We start from the raw sequence: 15,800 nt of genomic DNA on the forward strand, positions 1-15,800 counted from the left end.
GTTTCTAAAGCACACAGTTACATCACGAGGTGCACTGGATTGAACAGACAGTCGTATTTGTGTTTGCCGGAGCAGAAAACACCCGCGCCTTTAATGAACGTCCCAAGGTCAAAGTGAGCGGAGGACCTGATAGAAGACGGGCTGTCCGCTCTCTTAAAGGGGCGGTGCACATGATTCAGACTGTCTGTGGACATAAAGCACAGTGCAGTGAACGCTTTGAGCTCAGAGGGATCGATATAAACACGGCCGCAGAGGTACAGACAGGAGGGGAGGAGAGAAGGAGTGGAGAGAAGGAGTGGGGAAAGGAGGAGAGGAGGAGTGGAGGAGAGAAAAGAAGGAGTGGAGAGGAGAAAAGTATGCATCCTTACTGTGAGTGAGGTTGCCTTTCCACTGACCGGACAGATGAGTTTAATGCCATACTGTGGGACATTCCAGGCAAAGCCGTAATATCTCCTTGGAGACAAGCAGATGGTGGATCCTTTACTATAGTACAGCTCTAAAAGAAAAGTGATTCTGCCATTGCCAAACAAGAAGCTACAATGAACTCGATAGATATAGTGTGTCGTTTTCTTTAGCTGAGTTTATAACCTTTATAATGTAATGTTATGTAATGTTATAATGTAATGTAATGTTATAATGTAATGTAATGTTATAATGTTATGTAATGTTGTATTATAATGTAATGTTATGTTATAATGTTATGTAATAATGTAATGTTATGTTATAATGTTATGTAATGTTATAATGTAATGTAATGTAATAATGTAATGTTGTAATGTAATGTAATGTAATAATGTTATGTAATGTTGTAATGTAATGTTATAATGTTATGTAATGTTGTAATGTAATGTTATAATGTTATGTAATGTTGTAATGTAATGTAATAATGTTATGTAATGTTGTAATGTAATGTTATAATGTAATGTAATGTTATGCTGGTAGTATGGTATGATAATGTTATATTCTTGCAATGTTATGTTGTAATGTAAAGTTATAATGTAATGTGAAATGTAGTTTGTCACCTTCACAATGTAATGTTATGTTGTAATGTAAAGTTATAATGTAATGTGAAATGTAGTTTGTAACCTTCACAATGTAATGTTATGCTGTAATGTGATGTAATGTTATGTATTGTTATGTTACGATGTAATTTAATGTGAAATGTAGAGTTCATAACCTTTACAAACTTCATTTTATTTTCTAACAATTTATTTTAGACATTTTTACACTGGACATTTAAAGACACGCATGAACCCTGTGAAGGCCAGATCAGAGTTCGGTCTTAAATCAGTCTTATTTTCCCTTATTCACTGTTCATCTTTACTGCTTTTATACCTCTCCTCTCTCCTCTTCTCATCCCTCCCTCCTCTCCTCCCTCTCTCTAGAAATTACCCTGCTCCCTCTTTCATCTGTTTATTCTCCCTCTCTCAACCTCCCAATTCTCTCTTAACCCTCTCTCCCTCCTCCCCTCTCCTCCCTCTCTCTCTCCTCTCTTTCTCCTTAGAGGTGTGTATGTCAGGTCTGGAACAATACAATAGAAATGACCCTGTTCCCTCCATCTCCCCCTCTTTCCTTCTCCTCTCTTTCCTCTCTTCTTGTCTCTCTCTTCCTTCCTCCCCTCCCTCTTTCTCTCCTCTCACCCTGTCTCCTCCTCTCTCCCTCCCTCTCTCCTCCTCTCCCGCTCTCTCTCTCCCTAGAGGTGTGTATGTGTGTGTCAGGTCTGGTAGAATTACTCCAGAAATTAGCCTGCTCCCTCTCGGCTCGGTGTGATTCCCGGTCCGTGAGGCGTGGCGAACTCATCTGGCTCTAATTAAACATCCCTCCTCTCCCTAACACCTAGTCTCCTTTCCTTCCTCTCGCCTCCTCTTCTCTCTCTGTTCCTCCCTTCCTCTTTCTCTTATTTTCCCCTCCTCTTATCTGCTCCTCTCTTCATCTCCCCTGCTTCTCTACCTTTTCCCCTCTCTCTATCTCTCTCCTCTTCTTGCCTGTCCTTATCTTGACCTCTTCTCTCCCTCTCTCTTTTTCTCGTCTCTTTTCCCCACTTTCTTTTTTCTCCATTCCTCTGTCTCTTTCTCCTCCTCTCCTTACCTCCTTCTGTTCTATCTCTTTTTCTCTCTTCACATCTCATCCTTCCTTCTCATTTCCTCCCCCTCTCTTCCCCTCTTCCCTCCTTGTCTCCTCCGCCTCACTCCTCTTATTTGCCTCGTCCCCTCTCTCCTACTGCCTCCTCTCTCTTTCCCTCCTCCTCCCTGCCTTCTACTTCATTTTCTCTTCTCCTCTCCTTCTTTTCTCCTATTCCCCTCTCCTGTCTCTCTCCCTTCCTCCTCCTCGCCTCTCCGCTTTCTCTCTCTGCCTCCTTCCTTTTCTCTCTTCCCTCCCTCCTTAATTTCCTCTCTTTCTCTCTATCTCCCCTCCTCCTCTCCTCCCTCCTTAATCCTAATCCCTTGTTATTAGCTGGATTGGGAGGAGCAGGTGAGGCTCAGACGCCGCATTAAAAAACAAGGTAATTATTGGGAAAGGCTAATGCTAAATGTGCTAGCTAAGCCTTATTAGAGCGCGCTCCATTCGACACGAGTGGGAGGTTCTATACCTCCAATCAGCGGCTGGAAAAGCGCTTTGCTCATTTCCATAGTAAACACGAATTATTAAAACTGTGGGAGAAATACAGAGTCAATGGGATTTTTTTTTTTTTACGATGAAGCGTGAAACCAATCAGACCTTTAATAATTATGAGCAAAATAATCACTCAGTTATTAAAATCAATATTTGTATCAATTATTCAATAAAGTGGGGGTATTTTACTTCTATGGGGTATTAAAGAGGGGGTATATTTCAGTTTGTGTCATTGTCAAATCGTGTGAGGCATAATGTTGTTTCCTCATCACAAACAGACCTGGCGTTGGGTTGAGTTCTTCTCTCAAACTGAAAACACTCCATTCCACCTTGTGATGTCATCATGTGGTAATACAGGAAGTGCTCCACTGTGTTTTTAAACTCCACACACCTTCACTAGAATCACAGCAGCTCTGGAATTGCCGATCTGTACTGAACTAAAGGTAAAAGGAGATGTTAACTTGAAAACTACCACTTCATGACATCACAAGGTGGAACAGAGCATTTTGAGCGTTGGAGATGTAAACAAACTAATAATAAACAGTTACTCAAACGTGTGTGAATGAAACAAAACACAACTCCGGGTGTGTTTTTGAGGAGGGAACAGCGTTAGAACATGGTTTAAAACTCACGAGAGTCACTTTTGTGCAATATAAGGCCTTGAAAGTGTGAGAAAAAGCGTTCACTGTGAATGACAAATCTTGTAGCACACACTTCTAGGTTTGTCATAAATAAAATGGTCCTTGCACATTGTAGCCAGCAGGGGGCACATCGCTCACAACTATTACTTTTATCATTGGGTGGAGACAATTTCACTACAGGGACAAAAGTCTCTGCCCTGTTGCCTGCAGCACCTGTACAGCGCTGTAAGAGTCCTGTATAGTACTCTTTACTCTCTCTCCACCTCTCTGTCTTCATCCTCTCCTTATCCTCTCTCTTTACACTACCCCTCTATCCTGTCTCTCTCCCTCCTTCTTTCTCTCTCCTTCTCCCTCTCGTCTCTTCTCCTTTAATCCTCTCTCACTCATCCACTCTCTCTCCTCCCTCTCTCTAGTCTCTGTAGTTCTAGGGTAGGTTCTTCTCTGCTCTTCTCTTTTTTTCTCCTCCTCTCCTCCCTCTCTCTCTGTAGTTCTAGTGTAGGTTCCTCTCTGCTCTCCTCCCTCTCCTCCTTCTATCTCTCTCTGTAGTTCTAGTGTAGGTTCCTCTCTGCTCTTCTCTCCTTCTCTCCTCCTCTCCTCCCTCTGTCTCTCTCTGTAGTTCTAGTGTAGGTTCCTCTCTGCTCTTCTCTCCTCCACTCCTCTCCTCCTCTCCTCCCTCTGTCTCTCTCTGTAGTTCTAGTGTAGGTTCATCTCTGCTCTCCTCTCCTCCTCTCCTCCCTCTCTCTGTAGTTCTAGTGCAGGTTCCTCTCTGCTCTCCTCCCTCTGTCTCTCTCTGTAGTTCTAGTGTAGGTTCCTCTCTGCTCTTCTCTCCTCCACTCCTCTCCTCCTCTCCTCCCTCTGTCTCTCTCTGTAGTTCTAGTGTAGGTTCCTCTCTGTGGAGCCGTTCCCTGGAGAACAAGTTTGTTCTTGATAAACTCAGAAAAATCAGCTCAGAGCAGAGACACTCGCCTCATCTCCCTCTCTCCTCTTTCCCTCTTCCCCTTTCTCCCTCCTGTCTACCTCAATTTCTCTCTCTCTCATCTTTGCCTTTTTCTCCATCTCTCCCTCTTTAACCCAATCTTCTCTCACGTCCCCTACCACTCTCTTCTCTCTTTCTCTCCTCTCTCTTCTTTCCATCTGCCTCACACTTCTTTTTCTCATCTCCTTCACCCTTTTCTGTTCATCATCTTTCTCCCGTCTCTTTCCCCCCTTCACTCTACAAACTCTACGCTTTCTCTTGCTTATTCTGCTTTTGTCTCTCTCCCTCCACATCCCCCTCTCTCACTCTATTGCCACTCTCACCCTCCTTCTGTCTCTCCCTTCTTACACTCACTCCCTCCTTCCTATCTCTCTCGCTCTCCATCTTTTCTATCACACACACACACACTCTGGTCTTTAAATTTCATTGTGCGATTTGTGCAACGACAATAAAGGCATTCTGATTTCCCCCCTCTCTTTCTCTACCTCCTTTCCTCCTCCCACCCCTCCCTTACTCTCTCTCCTCTTTCACCTCTCTCCCACATGCTTTCGTCTCTCTCTCCCACCTTGTTTCTTCCCTCACCCTTACTCCCCTGCTCTCTCCTTCCTCTTTTTCTTCTTCTTCCCTCTCTCACTCTCCCTCCCCTCTCCTCCTCCCTCCCTCCTCTTCTCTTCTGTCTACATTTTAGTCGCATATTCTCTCGTTTCTCTCCAGAGGTTTATATTCAAACAGGAGCCAAATGAACAGCGTCGCTCACAACATTAAAAGAGAGAGAGAGATGGAGAGATGTGGAGAGGGGAGATAGAGAGGGATAGGTGGAAAGAGAGAGAGAGAGAATGTCAGGCCAAGGTCGATGTAAATTTGAAACCAAACAAGCTGCGATGAAGTGACACAACAGCAGACACAGATACAGAGAGGAAACACTACTGGGGTAATATGCTCTAGAAGAGGAGGTTCTAGAAGAAGGAGGCTCTAGAACGAGGAGGCGCTAGAATGAGGAGGCTCTAAAAGGAAGAGGCTCTAGAATCAGGAGGCGCTAGAACGAGGAGGCTCTAGAAGGGAGGTTCTAGAAGGAGGAGGCTCTAGAAAGAGAAGGCTCTAAAAGGAGGAAGCTCTAGAATCAGGAGGCGCTAGAACGAGGCTCTAGAAGGGAGGTTCTAGAAGGAGGAGGAGCAAGAAGGAGGAGGCTCTAGAACGAGGAGGCTCTAAAATGAGGAGACTCTAGAAGATTGCGGCTCTGGAAGGAAGAGGCTCTTGAATCAGGAGGCGCTAGAAGGGAGGTTATAGAAGGAGGAGGAGCTAGAACGAGGAGGAGCTAGAACAAGGAGGCTCTAGAAGGAAGCGGCTCTGGAAGGAGGAAGTTCTAGAAGAAGGCGCTAGAACGAGGAGGCTCTAGAAGAAGTCTCTAGAATCTGAAGCCTCCTCCTTTTAGAACTAGAAGGAGGAGGTGCTAGAAGGAGGAGGCACTAAAACGAAGAAGTTCTAGAAGGAGGAGGTTCTACAAGGAAGAAGCTCTAGTAGGAGGAAGTTCTAGAAGGAGGAAGCTCTAGATGGAGGAGGTTCTAGAAGAAGGAAGCTCTAGAAGGAGGAAGCTCTAGATGGAGGAGGTTCTAGAAGAAGGAAGCTCTAGAAGGAGGAAGTTCTAAAAGGAGGAGGCTCTAGGAGGAAGCTCTAGAAGGAGGAAGCTCTAGAAGGAGGAGGCTCTAGGAGGAAGCTCTAGAAGGGGGAGGCTCTAGAAGGAGGAGGCTCTAGGAGGAGGAAGCTCTAGAAGGGGGAGGCTCTAGAAGGAGGAAGCTCTAGATGGAGGAGGTTCTAGAAGAAGGAAGCTCTAGAAGGAGGAAGTTCTAAAAGGAGGAGGCTCTAGGAGGAAGCTCTAGAAGGAGGAGGCTCTAGGAGGAAGCTCTAGAAGGAGGAGGCTCTAGGAGGAAGCTCTAGAAGGAGGAAGCTCTAGAAGGGGGAGGCTCTAGAAGGAGGAAGCTCTAGATGGAGGAGGTTCTAGAAGGAGGAAGCTCTAGAAGAACTGGAAACTCAACACCAAATTTATTACTGTAATTAGTCACTTTGAAATGGTCTAAAATCTGTTAATCCATGGACTCACTTACCCAGAGCGTAGACCCGACACACTGACACTTTGCAGCTGCAACATTCCCTAGAGGTGTCAAACTAACTGTAAGCACTGCTCTGTCTGAAGCTCTCTTAGAAGTTAATCTGGGTTTTGTTTTAACACAGTCTGACCATAAAGAACTGACTAAGCTGAACTACAACAGGTGATCTGATTTCACAAGCGAGCTAGCATTAGTCAACACTTTTTCAGTTTCATTCTCACCTAAACAGGAACATGGACGCTCAGATCGATCACAGGCTCCTGAAAATGTGCTGTTTAAATCCATTTTGTATTTTTTTTTCTTGAGTTTTCAGCCAATCATAAAATGTTTTTTGACAGTGTTTTCTAATGTGTGCATTGTGTCTCCTTGATAACCGCTGAACACTCTACCATAGACATACATGTAGAACACCCTCAGCGCGGTGTCACTGCAAGGCATCAATTTGATTTCTTAGTCGTACTCGGAGAACGGCTGATCGACAATTGTGACATATTTACGGAACAATGGTGAAAGTCAAGTAAGAGCAGAAAAGTGCAGAGACGACAAAGAGAAAGAGAGAAAGAGAGAGAGACAGAGAGAGGGAGGAGGGAACAGAGGGAGGAGGTGGATGAGGAGAGAGATCGGGAAGGGAGAGGGAAAGGAGGAGGAAGGAGAGGATAGAGGGAGAGAGAGGTAGACAGAATTGGAAGAAGGGGATGAGTTGAGAGATATGGGAGGGAGGTAGAAGAGGAAGAGGGGGATGAGGGGAGAGAGGAGGAAGGACAATAGTCTTCATTTCCGACTATAATGGCAATTTACATGCATCTATCTATCCATGGGTTTCAGATTGATGAAAATGAGCACGGTTGCCAAAGAAATTAACAATTCAAAACAAAAATATGTGAGCAAAAGTCCTCAAAATGGCGCCTAGGTTGGTGCATATATGAGCTAACCTGAGCTGATAGACCCTGTCCAATCTGAGAACTGAACCAAGGACCTTCTGGCTTTGAGGTGAGAGTCTTAACCAGTGCCACCACCAGCACAGGGACCGCAGTGTTTGAGAAAGGGTACGTCCGGAGAAGAGTGGGGTAGAGAGGGAAGGGGGGAGGAGAAGAGGCAGAGAGGGGACAGAGAAGGGAGGAGAGAGTGATAAGGAGAAAGAATGAAAAGGGGGATGAGGGAAGAGAGAGAGAGGAGAGAAGGGGCAGAGCAGAGAGGGAGGAAAGGAAAGGGGAAAGGGGGGAGAGGGAGGAGATTTTGGCGGAGTGAGGGTCTACTGTTCTTTGTGATGGAGCCACTTTGAAAACAGGAAAACTGGGGGGTCCAAGAGAGATGGATGAGTTTGTGTGAGTTTGAATGAGAGAAGGAGAGAGAGAGAGAGAGAGAGAGAGAGAGAGCGAGAGAGAGAGAGAGAGAGAGAGAGAGAGAGAGAGAGAGAGAGAGAGGGGGGTTAAAATAAGAATGGGTCTTGTGTGTGAAAGAGTTGGGGATAAATCTAATAGAGGTTTAAATGAGCGGAAGAGAAGAAAAATTGGATCTAAGGGGATGTTTTGACTAGGTCTGAACCAGGACTAAAACGGGACCAAACTGAGACTAAATCAACACTAAACTGAGACCAAACCAGGACAAAACTGGGACTAAATCAGGGCTAAACCTTGACCAAACCCAGGACCAAACTGGGACTAAATCGACACTAAACTGAGACCAAACCAGGACAAAACTGGGACTAAATCAGGGCTAAACCTTGACCAAACCCAGGACCAAACTGGGACTAAATCGACACTAAACTGAGACCAAACCAGGACAAAACTGGGACTAAACCAGGGCTAAACCTTGACCAAACCCAGGACCAAACTGGGACTAAATCGACACTAAACTGGGGCCAAATCAGGACAAAACTGGGACTAAACCGGGTCCAAACCAGGACCAAACCAGGACCAAACTAGGACCCAAACAGGACCAAACCAGGACCGGGATTGAACCAGGATTATATCAGAGTAAGACTTTAATTAAACAAGGATCAGACTAAGACTAAATCTGGGGGAAATGTACACAAAACCAGAATAAACCCAATCAAAACCAGGTCTAAATCACACTTTAAACCTTGTCTAAACTCAGTCTAAACCCAGTCTAAACCAGGTCTAAATTGCGTCTAATCCCACCCTAACCCCGATCTAAACCAGGTCTAAATCTGATCTAAACCAGGTCTAAACCTGGTCCAAACCTGGTCTAAACCCAGTCTACACCTGGTCTTATCCCAGACTGCGTAGTCCTGAGAGTTTGACCTTGTTGGTGAAGACAGAGCATCAATATTTCAGTTCATTTCTGACACATCAAAACGAGAGAAGAGGTTTAAAATTCAGCCTGGCATAATCGCTCATGAATATTCAAATCCTCGTTAATATTTAAGATCGGTCCTATGGAGAAATTAGGCTCGTCTTTTACACTTATCAATAATACACGGCCAGGTGAATCCCCAACAGACACTACAGAAACCAGGACAGAGACAGAGAGACGAGGCTTAAACTAGACAGAGGGAGAAGGACTAGACCTGGACTAAATCAGAACTAAACCAGGACTGAACCAGGACTGAACCAGGACTAAACCAGGACTAAATCAGAACTAAATCAGGACTAAACCAGAGAATAACACATTTCTCCAGTACTTTCTAAAGATATGAGTCTGGTCACCCATGAATCTCCCAGAGTTCAGATGGGTGTGACTGACAGATGTATGAGCCAATCAGGGACAAGCACAGTCTGTTCATATCAAAACAAATACTGCTGCTTATGAGGAAAAAAGAAATTACAAAAATATAACAGGAAACTGAAATGCATGAAGAATTTCTGCAGAATCAGTGAGCAAAGCAATACACTGTTCATCTGAGGGAGAGAAATGTCATTTTGTTCAAAAAGATGGTGACCAATGAGCTCCTTCGTTTCAAATTTACTGAAAAAACAAATCTGATTGGACGGCTTGTGTTTGAGGCTGGTTTGTGCAAACTGTACTCAAGTAAATATACCCATCACAATAATATTACACTGTAAAAGTACAAACCGAACATTAATTGAATCAGGACTAAACCAGGACTAAACCTGCGTTTGACAGTGGGGCTCTGGTACCGTCAGACTAGTGGCAGATCAGAGAACTACAGTCTTTGGGATTTCCTCATTGGAACATTTAAACAGTGAGTTTAGACTTTGTTTATTTGGGTGTTATTCAGGCGTTTTACCTTGAACAGGTGATGTCTCTGTTCCTCAGACATCATCAGTTGGTGACTGTCCGTTACCATGGCATCCATGTCCATCAGCCAATCAGAGAGCTCCTGGTACTCCGCCTCCAGCTCCTGCAGACTGTAAACAAACACACAAAATCAGGTCAGGAACTCAGTTTATGTCTTACTTAATTATAGAACATTAGATTTTCAACATCAGAACTCACACCCACATGAACCGCTTGTTTTACATTGTTAATTGCCATAGAAACTGACAATTTAAAACACAATATTATGGCCAAAAGTCCTCACTATGGGACTGAGACACGGAGAACAGAGGGGCTTACCTTTTAAATTTCAAAGTTTTCTCTTTTCAGACAATCCATGATACTTTTGACAAGCCTGGCCCCAAAACAGCACTTACCCAGAATGCACCTGGGTTTGTATTAGACTGAGGCTTGGCTGTAATGACAGGTTGAGAGGCTGAACGCACTGATCACAGTCTGATAAATCCATACATAAAATACATTTAAGATGAGACGCCAAAGTGTGGTCCAAAGAGCCAGTTTAAACAGAGTGTGAGCCATTAAAATGTATAGAGTTTATGCTAAAGGACAAAAGCACAACAAGAGGGAATAATGTCAAAACAAGACGCCATTTTCATTATAATATATTCTTTAAAGACATATACTACAGGGATATAGGAGGACGGGAGGGCATCTGACACACAGGGATACGGGAGGACGTGGGGACATCTGACACGTATACAGTCTGTTTTCCCTTTGAGTAAATCTGTGTAAAACAAACAAGACCAAAGCAACACTCTCCCCCTGGGGCCACTGTCTCTCTCCTCCCCCTTTCTCCTCTCTTCTCTCTTCCCTTTCTGTCACTCCTTGTCTTTTTCCCTGTCTTTCCTCCTCCTCCTCCCCTCCTCCTCCTCTCCCATGTCGTAAATCTCGCTCATCTCTCTATCACCCCCCCTTTCTTTCTCTCCATCCTGTCTTACTGTCTTTCTCTCTTCCCTCCCTCTCTCTTTTTACTCTCCTCTACCTCCTCCCCCCTTTCTTTCTTCATCACTCCTCCGCTTTCTCTCCATCAAACCCACTCCTCCTGCCATCCCTCCTCTTTCTCTCTTTGTGAACTCACTCTCCCCTCCCTCTTCCCTGCCCCTCCTTCCGTCTTCCCCTCTCCTCTCTTCTCTCTCTCTCTCGCTCTCTCTCTTCTCCTCCCCCTGCGTGCTTTGCTGACAGGAAACACTTTGTCTGACACGTCTCCAGGGGGCGATGGCGGCGTCATGTTTGAAGCGACACAAATTAAACGATAGATGCATTATTTATTTATTATTTATTTTTCTGCGCGTGTGAGCGGAGGCGCCATGGAAACGGAGATGACAAACTCGACTCAGACGCAGACGTCGGGATTAGTCAGATTAAACTGAACAAGAGCCTTTACAGAACTGTTCCTATTGGATTACAGCGGGGCCTATTGGATTACATGATATTAACAGGGATTAGACTGATTCTGGGAGGTGGGATATTAGACACATTATTTTATGTGAGCAGACAGGAGCAAAACAGCAAATCTACACTGAAAATAATGAGCGCCAGTATTCACCCAGCAGGTTCAAGACCAGTTTACACGTTCAACCTCCATTTTGAATCTGATTAAAGTGGTTTTGACAGTTTTTTTGTCATACAGAATGAAATAAGTAAAGGTTGCGGTTAATAAAAGCATTTTTTTACCCCTGGTTTAGGTCATATTAGAAAAAGGGGTTTAGACCTGGTTTGGACTGAAAGTTTAGTCCTGGTTAAGTCTTAGTTTAGTCCTCGTTTAGTCCTGGTTTACTCCTGGTTTACTCCTGGTTTAGTCGTGGTTTACTCCTGATTTAGTCCTGGTTTAGTCCTGGCTTAATTCTAGTTTATTCCTGGTTTAGTCCTAGTTTAGTCCTGGTTTACTCCTGGTTTACTCCTGGTTTAGTCGTGGTTTACTCCTGATTTAGTCCTGGTTTAATCCTGGCTTAATTCTAGTTTATTCCTGGTTTAGTCCTGGTTTAGTCCTGGTTTAGTCCTGCTTTAGTTCTGGTTTAGTCCTAGTTTAGTCCTGGTTTAGTCCTAGTTTAGTCCTAGTTTAGTGCTGGTTTAGTCCTAGTTTATTCCTGGTTTAGTCCTAGTTTAGTCCTGGTTTACTCCTGGTTTACTCCTGGTTTAGTCGTGGTTTACTCCTGATTTAGTCCTGGTTTAGTCCTGGCTTAATTCTAGTTTATTCCTGGTTTAGTCCTGGTTTAGTCCTAGTTTAGTCCTGCTTTAGTTCTGGTTTAGTCCTAGTTTAGTCCTGGTTTAGTCCTAGTTTAGTCCTAGTTTAGTGCTGGTTTAGTCCTAGTTTAGTCCTGGTTTAGTCCTGGTTTAGTCCTAGTTTAGTTCTGGTTTAGTCCTAGTTTAGTCCTGGTTTAGTCCTGGTTTAGTCCTAGTTTAGTGCTGGTTCAGTCTAAATATTTCTTCATTGCATATTTTCAGTTCTGGTCCCAATAAAGAAACTAGTCTAAATGAAATCCTGGTTTAGTTTTTGTTTATCAAAATCAAGACTTAGGTATAACCCAAAATATAAGCTGGACTAAACCAGGACTAAGCCAGGTCTAAACCAGGACTAAACCAGGACTAAACCAGGCCTAAAGCCCATGTGTGCAGTGCTTGTGTTTAAAGGTTGAGGACTGGAGTGGATGTAAAGGTTGCGTGCTTCATATTGGCAGCCTTCACCTTTGAGGGAGACGTCTTTGTGGATTTATGGTCCATTCTCTCCTCACGATCTGTCTAATGCTCCTCATCCACTCTTTCAAACTGAGACGCAGAGAGATAGGAAAGCCTGTTTTAGACCTGCTTTAGACCTGCTTTAAACCTGCTTTAGACCTGGTTTAGTCCTGGTTTAGTCCTGGTTCAGTCCTGGTTCAGTCCTGGTTTAGTCCTGGTTCAGTCCTGGTTCAGTCCTGGTTTAGTCCCGGTTTAGTCCTGGTTCAGTCCTGTTTTAGTCCTGGTTTAGTCCTGGTTCAGTCCTGTTTTAGTCCTGGTTCAGTCCTGGTTTAGACCTGGTTTAGTCCTGTTTTAGTCCTGGTTCAGTCCTGGTTCAGTCCTGGTTCAGTCCTGTTTTAGTCCTGGTTCAGTCCTGTTTTAGTCCTGGTTCAGTCCTGGTTTAGACCTGGTTTAGTCCTGGTTCAGTCCTGGTTCAGTCCTGTTTTAGTCTTGGTTCAGTCCTGTTTTAGTCCTGGTTTAGTCCTGGTTCAGTCCTGTTTTAGTCCTGGTTCAGTCCTGTTTTAGTCCTGGTTCAGTCCTGTTTTAGTCCTGGTTCAGTCCTGGTTCAGTCCTGGTTCAGTCCTGTTTTAGTCCTGGTTCAGTCCTGGTTCAGTCCTGGTTCAGTCCTGTTTTAGTCCTGGTTCAGTCCTGGTTTAGACCTGGTTTAGTCCTGTTTTAGTCCTGGTTCAGTCCTGGTTCAGTCCCGGTTCAGTCCCGTTTTAGTCCTGGTTCAGTCCTGGTTCAGTCCTGGTTCAGTTCTGGTTTAGTCCTGGTTTAGTCCTGGTTCAGTCCTGGTTCAGTCCTGTTTTAGTCCTGGTTCAGTCCTGGTTCAGTCCTGGTTCAGTCCTGGTTTAGACCTGGTTTAGTCCTGTTTTAGTCCTGGTTCAGTCCTGGTTCAGTCCTGGTTCAGTCCTGTTTTAGTCCTGGTTCAGTCCTGGTTCAGTCCTGGTTCAGTCCTGGTTTAGACCTGGTTCAGTCCTGTTTTAGTCCTGGTTCAGTCCTGGTTCAGTCATGTTTTAGTCCTGGTTCAGTCCTGTTTTAGTCCTGGTTCAGTCCTGGTTCAGTCCTGGTTTAGTCCTGTTTTAGTCCTGGTTCAGTCCTGGTTCAGTCCTGGTTCAGTCCTGGTTCAGTCCTGGTTCAGTCCTGGTTCAGTCCTGTTTTAGTCCTGGTTCAGTCCTGGTTCAGTCCTGGTTCAGTCCTGGTTTAGACCTGGTTCAGTCCTGTTTTAGTCCTGGTTCAGTCCTGGTTCAGTCCTGGTTCAGTCCTGGTTTAATCCTGGTTCAGTCCTGGTTCAGTTCTGGTTCAGTCCTGGTTCAGTCCTGGTTCAGTCCTGGTTCAGTCCTGTTTTAGTCCTGGTTCAGTCCTGGTTCAGTCCTGGTTCAGTCCTGTTTTAGTCCTGGTTCAGTCCTGTTTTAGTCCTGGTTCAGTCCTGGTTCAGTCCTGGTTTAATCCTGGTTCAGTCCTGGTTCAGTTCTGGTTCAGTCCTGGTTCAGTCCTGGTTCAGTCCTGGTTCAGTCCTGGTTCAGTTCTGGTTCAGTTCTCATGTGTAAGTGCACGATAGCCTCTCTCTCTGGTTGAATCGGACACACACAGTGGAACCAAAGCTCTCATTCGCTCCGCTCTCTGGGAACTGCCTGGACCTCTGCGATTACTCCCTCCTCTTTTTACTCTCTCCTCTTTTACACTTTCCTCCTCTCTTTTTTACACTCTCTCTCCTCACTTTTCACAATCCCTCCTCTCTCTGTTTGGTGAAGAAGAGATTTGAGGTGTTCAAATGAAGAGGGACATGAAAACTACGGCTCGCAAAAGTTCGGTTGGACAAAGATCACCAAAGACTTTATATCATCTAACTGTGTAGCCAGAGTCCTTGAGTGTTTATAGACTGTTCTCTGATCTGTCTTATAATGTTCTTTTTGTAAACAGTAAACACTCTGTTCCACCTTGTGATGTCATCATGTGGTAATACAGGAAGTGCTCCACTATGTTTTGAAACTCCACACACCTTCACTAGAATCATTTGGATCATTTCAGATCTGGAATTGCCAATCTCTACTAAACTAAAGGTAAAAGTAGCTGTTAAACTACCACTTTAGGACCATGTACCTGTTGGCCCTAGTCTGTGCAGAGCTCCTCCTGCTGGCGGGGCTGGGGTACTGCAGGCTGTTCAGTCTCACTGCCATCTGCTCCAGCGCTGCTCTCTGGACCTCGAATTGAGATGACATCAACTCCACCTGCATCAGACAGGACATACAAAACACCTGAGTCTGGAGGAAGAGGAGGGGAGAAAGAGCGTTCACATGTCGCCGTCTGAGGCCAGAGCACCCTCCAATAATGACGGCCGCTGCATCACCTGGATATGTCTTCAAAACCACATGAACTGACAGTTTTTAAAGAGGGGGTATTTTACTTCTATGGGGTATTAACTGCTAACTCATAACATATTTAGATCAGCATTTTACCTTTTATATTTTTCAAAATGCTATATTTGTTGCAAACAAATTATTAACATCACATTAGGTTTGTCAAGTTGCTGTGTACAGTTTTGTATCATGTTTTTGTACATTTATGCAGAATTGTCGTGTGGGAGCGTGGGTGACATAGGCGTGTGGGCGGGGCCTTGTACAGAATCTTACAGCTAACCATAAGGAGAGTTTGAATAGGACCCGGGAGAGATCGCTAGATTACGCATGTTTTTGATGAGGGAACAATGTTAGAACAAGGAAAAAAACTAAAAAAAAATATTTTGCATAATACCCCCAGTTTGAAGATTGTTTAACCAACAATATGTCACACTGTCTCCTCTGTGATTGGTTTAAAGTGTTAGCTCCACCTTCACGTTACATTCAAAAACAGCTGCACTACAGTTTCTCACAACACAATGAAAAAGGTTTATGGCTGGAGCTAAACAGTGCTGAGGAAGAAACACAGAAAAACTTCATTTATCCTCTAATCTCTCTCTTCCTTTCTTCTCTCGCCCTTCTCTTAAACCTCATCCTTCTCCTGAAGTGTCTAAGCTCTACTGAACTTTCCCCTGTCCTTCTTCCTCTCTCTGCTCTCTCACTCCATGCTTTCCCTGTCTCTTCTCACTTTCTCCTTCCTCTCTCCTCACTCTCTCTCTACTCTCTCCCTCCATGCTCTCCCTGTCTCCTTTCACTCTCTCCTCCCTCTCTCATCTCTCCACCCTCTCTCTTCCCTCTCTCCTCTCTTAACCCTCTCCTGTATTCTCTGATTACCTCCTCATTCTCGTCCTCTTGTGCGTTTGCTGTTGTTTGGGTGAAAGACGCGCCCTTTGGAGAGTGTCTTGGTGCGATATCACATGCTTAAGACACGCTTAAGACACGCTTAAGACACGCTTAAATCTGACTTAAGACAGGCTTAAAACAGACATACAGACTTCACACACACGCTACATACGTGTCACATCTGAACCACACTTCACATGTCAAGCACTTACATAAAGACGACACAAGTGTCTCTGTAACACAACAG

The 15,800-nt window shown here is 44.5% G+C and overlaps 1 protein-coding gene across 1 annotated transcript in view; it reads right to left on the minus strand.

Moving 5' to 3' along the window:
* Positions 1-15,800, minus strand: part of LOC129457326 (A-kinase anchor protein 6-like) — a 65,100-nt gene that overhangs the window by 47,947 nt on the left and 1,353 nt on the right. Inside the window, exons 3-4 of the mRNA XM_055230940.1 lie at positions 14,415-14,542; positions 9,547-9,667 (exon numbers count right to left, since the gene is read on the minus strand). Coding sequence (XP_055086915.1) covers positions 9,547-9,667; positions 14,415-14,542 — 249 coding nt within the window. The remainder of the gene's footprint in view (positions 1-9,546; positions 9,668-14,414; positions 14,543-15,800) is intronic.

This window comes from Periophthalmus magnuspinnatus, chromosome 22, assembly GCF_009829125.3.
Source record: "Periophthalmus magnuspinnatus isolate fPerMag1 chromosome 22, fPerMag1.2.pri, whole genome shotgun sequence".
In the NCBI taxonomy this organism is placed as follows: domain Eukaryota; kingdom Metazoa; phylum Chordata; class Actinopteri; order Gobiiformes; family Gobiidae; genus Periophthalmus; species Periophthalmus magnuspinnatus.